The 12788-nt window shown below is 41.3% G+C and overlaps 1 protein-coding gene across 8 annotated transcripts in view; it reads right to left on the bottom strand.

Annotated features, from left to right (window-relative positions):
* Positions 1–12788, bottom strand: part of LOC146980273 (mitogen-activated protein kinase kinase kinase kinase 4) — a 65350-nt gene that overhangs the window by 27811 nt on the left and 24751 nt on the right. For 2 of the 8 annotated variants that reach the window (XM_085788556.1, XM_085788562.1), the window contains exons 11-14: positions 9785–9857; positions 8954–9077; positions 7533–7640; positions 7048–7182 (exon numbers count right to left, since the gene is read on the bottom strand). In XM_085788556.1, the coding sequence (XP_085644682.1) occupies positions 7048–7182; positions 7533–7640; positions 8954–9077; positions 9785–9857 (440 nt within the window). Of the gene's footprint in view, positions 1–7047; positions 7183–7532; positions 7651–8953; positions 9078–9784; positions 9858–12788 lie in introns of all 8 variants that reach the window. The other 6 variants (XM_085788554.1, XM_085788560.1, XM_085788557.1 and 3 more) reach the window with 5 other exon arrangements.

Below are 12788 nucleotides of genomic sequence, written 5' to 3'. Positions count from 1 at the left end.
TTGGCAATAGAGATCCTGTCTCAGCGTACCTGGTCAAATGCACACACACACACACACACACACACACACACACACACACTAGGAGGTGAAATCAAAGCCAAAACAACCGGAAAGACGCGCAGCGACGTGTGTGTGCACGCATGGTTACTTTGTTACGCGTGCGTGCGTGCGTTGTTACGCGCAGGTTGTATTTTATGGCGAGTTTATTGTGCCAAATCAAGGATTACCAGGAGAAGGAGAAGGAGCAACCTCCCCTCCCGTCGCCGTCAGAACGTGTGGATTTTTGAATGGGAGTGGATGGGACAGCAGATGAGAGACCGGCGGCGACGTCACGGCGAGTGCACTGAAGGAACGTGTGACGGCGGCGACGTGACGGCGGCGTATGTTAGAATTACCAACAAATTTACGCCTGCTCTGGACGTCTGAACTAAGTACGTCGTCACCACAAACGTGTGAAACGACGTGTGAAACTAACGTCGCCACCATTGACGTGTGAAACACACGTCGTCGCTACTACGCCGTCGTCAGACTGCAGTGAAGTTAGTTTTAAGTTGGATATTTGACAGACATTCGCTCCTTCTCAATACATTAAAAATTCATAGAAAATATAAGATGTGTTCAAATACAATTAAAAACAGGTTTGTGTCATAGAGGAGGCTTAGCTCTACCATCCTGTGTTGATTTTGAGTCAACAGGTCACATGACCTAGGAGTTATTGTGCTATAATGCTCATATTTACTGTATAAAATACATACAAAATTCATATAAAATATTATTTGTGTTTAAATGCTATTAAAACAGGTGAGTGTCATAGAGGAGACTTGGATCTTCTGTCCTGTGTTGATTTTGAGTCAACAGGTCACATGACCTAGGAGTTATTGAGCTCTAACGCCCATATTTACTGTATAAAATATACAAAAAATTAATGTGACCTGTTGGCTCAAAATCAACACAGAATGGCAGAGGTGAGCCTCCTCTATGACACACACCTGTTTTTATTGCATTTAAACACATTTACTATTTTAAATGAATTTTTAATATATTTTATACAGTAAATATGAGCATTAGCTCAATAACTCCCAGGTCATGTGACCTGTTGGCTCAAAATCAACACAGGATGGTAGAGCTAAGCCTCCTCTATGACACATACCTGTTTTTATTGCATTTAAACAAATGTAATATTTTATATGGATTTTTGATTTATTTTATACTGTAAATATGAGCATTAGAGCACAATAACTCCCAGGCCATGTGACCTGTTGTTGACTCAAAATCAACACAGGATGGTAGAGCTAGCTAAGCCTCCTCTATGACACACACCTGTTTTTATTGCATTTGAACACATCTTATATTTTATATGGATTTTGAATGTATTGAGAAGCGAGTGAGTGAGCGAATGTCTGTCAAATATCCAACTTCAAACTAACTTCACTGCAGTCGTCGTCAGTAGGAATTATAGGACAATATTATAGGGCCTGGACTCGATTTAATCTAATTAATTAGAGGCTTTGTAATTAGGCTAATTAATGGAAATTAAGCATATTTGACCTGAGAACAGTGAGAATAGAAATGGTTTTTCGTGCCAGTAGCCTACACTATTATGATGATTAGCCTAGGCTACTGTATTTAATAGCCTACTTAAATCACAGCATAAAGTGATTTGTCCCTGTGTGATGTCGAGGGACAGGTCAGGACAGTCTGAAGACAGAAAGCTCTGAGTTTGAAGTCCTGGACAAGTCTGTGTCTTGACCACATGTCAGCTGATCAGCTGCAGCAGTGCAACTCCGCTCTTCTCAGCTCCACCGTGACCAGCGCTTTTTTTTTTTCCTTTTTTTTTTAATGATGCTCCGCAGCGACCGGCTAAAGACTGGAGGATAGGCTATTGTAACCCCCCCCCCCCCATCTGGTCAGACAGAGCTTCTTTAGATCAAGTATCATTTGAACCATGAGCCTTCTCATCCCCCTACAGTAGCCTAGCGCACAGCGTCTCCCAGACCATCATATGTAGCCTACTGTAAATTGTCAAAAAGAAGGAGAAAAAAAAAAAAGGCGAAAAGGGAGATGCCGGTTGCACTGGGTCAGGTCTGTCTCCAGGTTTCAGCAAATAAAAGCCGGTCTCAATTAGAAGCCGGGTCTGTTTTCTACAAGTTCTAGTGAATGAACAAAACCTCTGAAAGTGCTTAATTCCTGCTACAGTTCTTAAAGACCTGATGGTCCGATCTGATCCGCTATTGCGGCCAGACTCACGTGCATTAATTCTCGTCCATTCTCGAATTAATTATGATTAGATATTATTTCCCATCTTTGCTGAGCTGATTTGTTTTAAATGAAATAGCTAAAAGCGTCCCATAGATGCCTGTCTATTAACATAACCTACTGTGTGACTGTGGATATAAACTACAGGTCCACAGGTAACTTATGCTTAGCTCATAACCTGGTCCCGACCAGGTTATGTTCAGAGTTTAATCATAAAATCGGATATAAGGGCGCCGCTGTTTCACCATTTAACTCATTTACAGCTGCGTCACCTTTACTTTGAAAGTCCAGTGGATCTGGATCAGAACGGAGCGTTTGTACGGAGGGAGAGATCAGCTGATCCGCTGCTGTTGACTTTCTCTCTGAGCGTCTCCGCCGAGAGTTGTCTCCGCCTACAGATGTTCTCCTCACCCGTTGACCTGAGCGTCAGGAGGTCATTAGCTATAGCCTATATTTTACTTTTATATACAGTCACCACTGATAGAAGTTGTTCGCTCGCAGCAGGACGGATAATCAGATGGATAATCGGTAAAGTTAATAATTTCACTTAATGTGGCCGTGAATAAATTAATTCCGATGTGTCGCCTGTTCTATTTCAGTGTTGCCCAAACTCAAATCTTGAATAAGTTTCCGCTGTTTTCACATTTAAAAAGGTCTTTGTTTATGAGATTTGCTTGTACCTAGCTGCAGCAGCACCTAAAAACACTCACTATAACCTATCCAGCCTCTTCCAATAAAACACACACTCGTGTTATAATTGCGATCAGTGAAATATTTAACAATATAAAACACAATTTAAAATGACAGTTGATGTTGCTCCTAGTTTAAATGGATAAAGCTTCATATTTAAAAGTAGCGCAAGAGCTGTCAGAAAAATTAAAAGCAGCCTCCTCTCGTCGTATTTGCAGCAACACTGTTGCTTCAGGCTACGATCGTGCTTTTTTTTTTATATCGCTCATACTCTCTCCATTAAAACAATTGCACTCCTCTGGGCTGAAATCATAGAACTTAAACATCATAACAAGAACATTATTGATTACAAGCTCTGTCACCAAGATATGTATTTTTTTTTAATTGTTAATTCTATTGTTCTCTCTTTACTTAACTCTTATGCTGTCATGTGTAAATCTAGCTATTGTACTGACACGTGAGCTGGAATGTCTGAATTGTCTGTTGTTCAATAAAGTTGGAAGAAAAAAAAGTAGGCTACGTCGATCCCCTCATCGTCACTTTCCCCAATTTACAGTAATTGAGTGAATTCCAGTCTTTCAATATTGGATTCACTTTTTGTTTTTCTTAGGCCTAAACTGTGTTTTATATGCACTGACGGTGCTTTGTGCAGCTTAGGCAGTAGTAGCTACTTTTTACAAACTGCAGGTGTGTGTGGTGGGGAGGAGGGGAGGAGGGATGGGAGGAGGGATGGGGGGTGGGGGTGGGGGCGGCGGCGTAGGTGAGGCGATGTACTTATCAACACGTAGGTGAGGCGACGTAGGTGAGGCGACGTACTTATCAACACGTAGGTTAGGCGACGTACTTATCAACACATAGGTGAGGCGACGTAGTTCAGACGTCAATTCCACACGACAGTCTCCTTTGGCTGGGTAACTGTGGCACTATCCACTCGCCATAATTTCCAACAAATTTACGCCTGCTCTGGACGTCTGAACTAAGTACGTCGTCACCACAAACGTGTGAAACGACGTGTGAAACTAACGTCGCCACCATTGACGTGTGAAACACACGTCGTCGCTACTACGCCGTCGTCAGACTGCAGTGAAGTTAGTTTTAAGTTGGATATTTGACAGACATTCGCTCCTTCTCAATACATTAAAAATTCATAGAAAATATAAGATGTGTTCAAATACAATAAAAACAGGTGTGTGTCATAGAGGAGGCTTAGCTCTACCATCCTGTGTTGATTTTGAGTCAACAGGTCACATGACCTAGGAGTTATTGTGCTATAATGCTCATATTTACTGTATAAAATACATACAAAATTCATATAAAATATTATTTGTGTTTAAATGCTATTAAAACAGGTGAGTGTCATAGAGGAGACTTGGATCTTCTGTCCTGTGTTGATTTTGAGTCAACAGGTCACATGACCTAGGAGTTATTGAGCTCTAACGCCCATATTTACTGTATACTTACTTACTTAATGATGCTCCGCAGCGACCGGCTAAAGACTGGAGGATGGGCTATTGTAACCCCCCCCCCCCCCCCCATCTGGTCAGACAGAGCTTCTTTAGATCAAGTATCATTTGAACCACGAGCTTTCTCATCCCCCTACAGTAGCCTAGCGCACAGCGTCTCCCCTCCCAGACCATCATATGTAGCCTACTGTAAATTGTCAAAAAGAAGGAGAAAAAAAAAAAGGCGAAAAGGGAGATGCCGGTTGTACTGGGTCAGGTCTGTCTCCAGGTTTCAGCAAATAAAAGCCGGTCTCAATTAGAAGCCGGGTCTGTTTTCTACAAGTTCTAGTGAATGAACAAAACCTCTGAAAGTGCTTAATTCCTGCTACAGTTCTTAAAGACCTGATGGTCCGATCTGATCCGCTATTGCGGCCAGACTCACGTGCATTAATTCTCGTCCATTCTCGAATTAATTATGATTAGATATTATTTCCCATCTTTGCTGAGCTGATTTGTTTTAAATGAAATAGCTAAAAGCGTCCCATAGATGCCTGTCTATTAACATAACCTACTGTGTGACTGTAGATATACGCGGCGTAGGTGAGGCGACGTACTTATCAACACGTAGGTGAGGCGACGTAGGTGAGGCGACGTACTTATCAACACGTAGGTGAGGCGATGTAGGTGAGGCGACGTACTTATCAACACATAGGTGAGGCGACGTAGTTCAGACGTCAATTCCACACGACAGTCTCCTTTGGCTGGGTAACCGTGGCACTATCCACTCGCCATACACGTGGTCACTACGCGTAGTGTGATTACAGGCGTGCAGCAGCCATCACGCGTGAACGTGCGCGTGAACGGGGGGCCATTATAAGTCAATGAGGAAAGTACATTACACGTCAGGCGCTGTCTGCTGCACAGGCGTCAAAGCACGCGGGTGTGACACGTCCAGTTGACCGACACACACACACACACACACACACACACACACACACACACACACACACACACACACACACACACAGCTACTATCACAAAGAGTTTTTTCATGTCCCACAGAGTTGTGTGAAAGAGAAGTGGTAAACCTCCCTCTAACTTGAAACTATCAAACATAAGCAAAACAAAAGATTTCGCAAACTATTCAAACACCAACTCATGAACGAAACCAAGTGTCAAACACTGTGAAATGGTAATCTCTTAATGTATGACGTCTTCTTCTATACTTTTGTAATTCCTGCAAAGTGCACTCAAGCTGTACCTGCAAACCAACTGTCCAATTTAATATTAAGTTTACTGATAAAAGAGGAAAGCTCCTGTTACTTATTTTTGAAGTTTGATGAAAATGTGTCTGAAAGGTCACTCTGCACATAAACGTTTGTGTTTCTAACATCTTATAATTACTAAATGTACAGACCTGACCTTAAAACAACTCTTCTGGCCTGCCACATTGAGGAGAGAATGTTTTAATCAGCTGGGTAAAAGAAACCTGACAGGTGCAACCACCACATCACTGCAGCGTGCATCAAACACAACTCGAGCTTACAAGTTTATGTGTTAACTCACTGCGGCATCAAATATGGATGGAGTCTAACACACACACAAACAAGCGGCCTGAGTGTGTCATGCACTCACCTGCCACAAGGTATTCCTTCTGGAAGGTATAACGTGGATTTTGGGTAAATAAAGACATTTTTTACTGGAAAAGCAGCTACATTTTGACCCCAGTCTAAGGACATGGGATGTTTTATTTGTTTGAATCCTAGGTCTTAGTGATCAGGCCATTTTGAGTACAAAGGTCAGGTGCTAGCACATATATAAAAGCCTCATGATGTGCTGTTTCGTTTCTAATGTCAACTTTTATGCAGGCTTTTAAGTACAATCATTCCATTGTCATGGCATTTCGGATAGACGTAACATGATCAATTACTTTCAATGAACAATGGATATTAAATATTAAACGCAATGTAATGCAACCACTAGCCATTAGCTAATTCTGCAGTTCCTCTTGGCGTCTTTGGACACATTGTCTTCTTTTTAACCTGCAACTTACGGATTTGTTTCAGTCTGACATCACTCATCCACATCATTTCCATTGCACTGTGTGACTTTTCTTGGTGAGACAGCTCTTTGGACGACCAAACAGCAGACAGACGCTGTTAGGAGCTCGCTGGCAAATGCAGAGGAACATTTAGCCTCAGAGGAAGCAGATGTTTTCCTCAGGATCTCTTGGCGAAGAGAAACGTGATTCCAAATGAATGATAATAATGTTACATGTCTGCTGCGTGTGTGAATAGGCGCACTTGTTGCACTGACCCAATGTGGCTACAAAGTAGTCATAAGAAACACTCAAAAAGTTTTTATGTTTACATTATGTATTCAAGGTATTTTCAAGAACCTAAGAATTCAACTATTGGAAACGGTAGTAGAGAAATATCACCCAGCTCAGCCAGATGTGTCCATCTGGACCACAGAGCTGGACCAGCTGACTGACGGGCCGAGTAGCAGCACAATCCAAAGTCTAAGTGTAAGTGCGGTGAACAGCGTGGGCACATTTCTGAACTTTTCTTTCTGTCCAATCTCATTCATCACATACTGAAGGTTTGGAATACTGCATTACCAGGTAAACAACCAATGCAAAGTTATGATTAATCTTTACCGGTCTCCTGTCGCTCCTCCTGTTTCTCTCATCCATTAACACCCTGTTGTCATGGAGATCAGATTCCTCCCCAAGAGAGATCTCTTGAAGCTCCCCCCACTGAAAGGCACAGTCCGTCAGCTGTCGCCTCTGCTGCTGGGAACAGAAAACAAATTAAAAGTGAGAAAAAAAACATAAACTGTAGACAAAGTCATATATATAGCTGACATTTTTAAGAAATAATTGTATTTCAGTTATAATTACTGTGGGCAACTCATCCATGCAGGTATTTCCATAGTTGAGGGTGTTGTAAGAAGAGCGGGGGCAGAGTGAGGACGTGACTCAGCAGGTAGCACCACTGTGTATCTTGTGAAGTAGTCGGTAAACGCTAGATTTCAACAAATGCTCTCTTCCACTGAAGTGTTTTATTTCACCTTTATCTTTCATCTGCTGCCCTTTAAGTGCTGAGTCAATAAAGAAGAAAAGTGTGTACACAGTATACTTACATCCTCTAATTTTTGCCGCTGCTCATGCTGCTGTTGAATCCTCTTCTGTCTGTCAGCCACTAGCTGCTGCTTGTATCGTTCCTGCTCCACCAACTGCTGCCTGTGCTGCTGTAAAGCCATGACATACTTTATATTAATACATGAGTTAAAATTGTACACAGGCTTTTCACACTGCAAAAGTCTTAGATTTAAGGATTAAATATATTAAATTAACCTTAAAACCAATGGAGCAGGATAAGATTATGGATTAAGATTCACTTAGATCCCCTTGTCTAAAAACCTTTTACAGTTCAAACTAAATACAACTAAAATTTTAGTTATAGCCTCTAATGCTTAGAGAGAGAAATTGGTTGCAAAATTAAAGTCCCTCGGCCTAACCCCAAGCCGCCAACAAGCAAGAAATGTCGGTTTAATCATTTGGGGGATGTGTCCAAATCCTCCAAAGCCTTTTATCACCTCAAAAATATTACTGAAGTGCGACCTTTTCTCTCTCAGGGTGACACAGAAAGACTGATGCATGCAGGCTTGACTACTGTAATTTTACTATCTGCTCTACCCAAACTGGCCACAGCTGATCCAGAACTGCAGCGTGCTGGTCAGGACCCAGAAGGAGGGAACATATTACCTTTGCATAAAAAGTCCTGAGGTTGTTTGCCTGTTAGTCGCCATATTAATCCTAAAATTGTTTTACTTGTAAGCACCTCATGGTCTTAAGATATATGGCTCTCTGGCTCAAGTCTGTCAGTTGTTCCCAGCTGCAGAACTAAAACCTTTAGAGAGGCAGCTTTTAACTTTTATGCTCCAAGCTGCTGGAACAGTCTGCCCTGAGTCTGACCTAAGATCAGCTGGAAGTGTTGAAATCTTTCAATGAAAACCTAAAGACGACCTCTTCAGCCTGGCTTTTGCTTTAGTGTGTGGTTTATAGGCATCATTATAATTTTTCTATTCTCATCTATTTATACCATTATGTTTTCACTAAATCAAATCATGTCTATTAAACGTATTTGTTATCTCTAATAATGAACCTGACCTTGTTGTGCTCAAAGCACTGCAACAATTTAAGACTGCATCTTATAGTTATTTTCTTTATTGATTAAATTGCCAATTATTTCCAGTTCTGTGAAATAAATACAAAGAGTTACATCACACTCAAATTCAGGAAAACTCAGACATTAATTTTTTTTTTACATTTTTGCTTGGAGAATTGACTAAGAGGATTTATCAATTATCAAAATAATTGCTGATTTATTTTTGCTTCCATCAACTACTCAATTGATCAACCAATCACTTTAGATCTACAAATAACATCACAGATAATTATAAAAAAAATCACACTGCTTAATTCCATGTGCTACATTTTGTTGTATTCCTATGATATGAATGAATGTGTACAAGCTAGGGTAAATAAAAGTGAAACCCACTTGTTGTCTTTGTTGACCCCCAGTTCCTCCGTGACCTCCCTCTCTGCCTCCCTCACGATCCTCTGTCTGCAAACGGAGGAACTCCCGTCTCAGCGTCCACTCTCCAGGAACATTGACTATGGAGCTGAGAGAGCAAGAGAGAGAGAGAGGCAGAAAGAGAGAGAGAGAAACAATAGAAGCAATAGTAATGAAGACACTTACTGACTGGACTGAAGTATCAAGAGAAAATGGGCACAGTTACACAAATACAGTCTCAAAGCTCATTCTAGGAGAAAGTGCTCAGCTCCTAGTGCCATCTGCTGTTTCATGTCTGGGGACAGTAGCAGAGCGGCTAGTGCATCTGTCCATTAACATGGAACACACACACATGCCCTGCAGGGCTTCATTAGCAATGAATGTGCTGAGCACTTACACTGAGGGAAAGTCCTCACGGTGACATGTGTGTTAATCTACTGATGAGCAAAACGCTGATAATGACAGCTATGAGACCTTTTTTAACAATCACAGAGACACTGTTTGCAGGCTGACCTGGATGGATCACCACATCACTGAATCTGCATCTGAAGAGTCAGCGAGTTTGAGGAAAACTTTCCGCGTATCGGAATCTGCATCTACTGCTGTATTTCTAAACGATTTCTCCACAACATAGGTCTTCAATCGCACACACTGTGATCAGTGGCTTCAGTAATATTTATGCACCATGGCATCAGAATGGTTAAATATCTGTGTTTGATTCCCAACCAAATGACCACTGTTGAATGTCATACTGATCTTTCTCTGCTCCAGTTCCCTTCAAAACAATATTCATATCTAGTGTGAAAAGGCTTTTACCTGGGTTCTCCTTCTTCCTCTGTTACCTCATCATCCTCTTCCTCACTGCCACTGTACTCATATTCTGGACCCTCTGAAAAAGACAAAGTAGAAGTAAAACATGTGGTTTAAATATTCTGAAATAAAGTTAATAAATGGAATAAAAGCCCTTTTAAAAATACATATTTCCAAATTAATACTGTAAAAGAAAAGAGAAAAAACACTCAGCCTGTGTTCAGAAACTGAGCCTTAAAACCGGCCGTCAGGACTTTTGTAACTTTTGATGATACAACAAACCACCATCTCTGAGTGTGTATCTTGAATCTGCTGCATTTTTATTAGATCACTCAGAAAACAGTGAGCTAGACACTCAGAACAGATATGAGATGGTTCTTTCATGGGTATCAACACTCCAAATTAAGTAATGAGAAATGTAAAACATGAGGCCTTTAAAACCAATTTTAAAAAAAAGAAAAGAAAAGAAACCCAGTAATGCAAGGATCAAGGTTTGAGCAAATACAATTAGCTGATTACTCACTTTTCACTGAAAGAAAATTCACTTGTACCAAATTTGATAATAAACTAATCATTTAGGTCTAATTATGATTGGCCCTAAATGTATGAATCTCTTAGATGTACTGAGTGTTTGTCCTCCAGGGAGGAGGTGCTGTATGTTACGGGTGGAGCTTTGGATGAACTCGTCGTCTCATGTGTAAGCAATGCTGTGGGTATCCTTCGCTGGCTTTCTGCAGCAGCCACCGTTTCATTAAAGATTCCTCCATGCCTGCCATCTTGTTTCTGCATCGTCTACCGCCAGTAGCAATTTTGTCATTATCAAAGCCACACAAAAGTATAGTGTGGGTAAACTTGGGCAATAAGAGAGTAAATGAGAGTCTTATTTAGTGGAAGATATATGGGAGAGCGTTGTTTATACTGTAGTGTGGCTTCAGAACAGCTATGCTGAATCATCTCAATCCTGATCCTACACTTACAGTAAAAAAACAAAAAGAAGTCTGTCTCCTTTAACATACACCTCCTACGATGGGGCCCATGCACATTCATGTAGGCAGCTAGATGGCTGAAAATAATCTCTTAGAGTCCATATTAGACTTTTGTTGTTCAGTCACTATTGCAATAGAAAGCTTTTGTCAACAGGCTGGCAAAAGATGTGAAGAGTAGTACATGGGCTGACATCAGCATTTACTCTGTCCACACGCCACAACATAATACAGGTGTGTTTGTCCAGAGTAGAGGGAACCACAACGGCTGCAGCCGAATCTCTGCTCTGCAGCTGTGATGTCATGTTTGAAGGTTTTGGCTCTTGTTATGTCTTTCTGGGCCAAAGCTGCAGGAGGAGAGTGCATTTAGAGGGTTGATGCCTACTTTTGCTGACCGAGAGGAGGGCCTTTTTTTTCTCTCTCTCTTATTCTCTCTTTTTGAGTGATTCATCTTCCAAAGCATAGACCATCTTTGTCCAAACTACACTCTTGGGTATGCTGAAATGACACATCCTTTTTGCATCATGTCCGGAGCATTGAATTTTTCTCCTTTTTTCCCTCTTATTTCTGCAGCAGTGAGTTTTCCCACATGTACTTAAGATTATCAGCATTTCATTACTCTGGAGGGGCATGGGGACACACAAAAATCACACAAATATGGTCTTGAACACATCGCATGCTCACGCACACAACACACAACACATGCAGCACGCAGAAAGTCTACCAGTCATTAGTGTGTTTTTATAAGCTAACAGAAGATTAAAACCAGATGGCCATTCCCTTTCCTCCTTCCTTCCCCTCAGCTTCTCTCTCTGCTCTCTCTCTCTCTCTCTCTCTTTTTCTGTTGTTATCACTTTCTTGTCTGTCTTTCTTTGCCAAATGAAGATGAATAATCCTAATGGACAACCCAAGGATTTCTTACCCTGCTTGAATATAAACGTGAGAACAAGAGAAGAGCAAAGTCATAAATATTTCTGTCTTCTCTTCCCCGCCCCTAACTCTTTTTCTCACTGTTTGACTGCACATCTTGGCATCACACATTCAGCACATGCAACTCATCCAGAGGAGAATGAATCTTCAGAACAGGATGAGAATAAATTGTTCTCGCAATATACGTCTCTCCGCCTTCGTCCCTTAGTTTGTCCAGTTTTTTGTCTCTTTCCATCCCTCACTCTCTCTTCCTCCTCCTTCGTTTATGTGTGTGTTGAGTAAAACATGGCCCCAGAGTGAACGTAGAAAAAAGAAGGGGAAAGGTCAGGACATGTAGCCTTTTGGCCCGACCCGACATTCCCACTCTCGCTCTCTTGTTCGTTTTGTCTGGCTGGCCGGCCTCACGTCTTCGCATATTTAGCTTGATTAAAATATCTGGCATGGTTGAAACAGTTCAAATGCAAATGCTTTATTAGCACAGCAGGGACTCTTGTTGTCTGGTCAGTGCTCATGTATCAACTAGTGTATTTTTAGAGATGTAACTATGAACATATACCACTCTTCTGTTTTCAGTGCACTGCAGTAATACTGGACAGGAATATTAGCTGGAAAGTGTAGATTTACTCAAGAAAACATTAAGTATAATTAAATATATGTTGTGTAAACTGTGGTAACACTAGTCTAATGAATCATTTCCATCCATAAACAGCGTGCTATAAATTAGCAGAAATGCAGTGTTTGTGACAGCCTGAGCGAAGCAGCTGCTGTGGTATCAGTGCAGCTGGTGCTCTCTCTCAGCTCAAGTGTGTTGGTGGTTCTTGCTCCAACACAAGTGGCCTTAAAACCCTCCTAGTGAAACATACTTGAAAAAATCTGCACTGACAAGTTGCCTATTTGTTAAAAAAAGATTCTGGTATCCCGTGGGTTATCCAAAGATTTGACTGTATTCCTCCTCTGAAAATTATCTCATCTTGACTAAACGATTTAGGGCAGCCCTCCATTTTTTCTAGAAATGAATCTTTGTCCTAAGAGTATCGGCACAGGGTTGCCTGTACGTTCTCCTTTACCCTGTGGGATTTTGTACACACCAGCTCAAA

This window comes from Trachurus japonicus, chromosome 10 (genome assembly GCF_045865225.1).
Source record: "Trachurus japonicus isolate A0001 chromosome 10, Traja_1.0".
Classification (NCBI taxonomy): Eukaryota; Metazoa; Chordata; class Actinopteri; order Carangiformes; family Carangidae; genus Trachurus; species Trachurus japonicus.
This window is presented reverse-complemented; position numbering and strand designations above follow the sequence as displayed.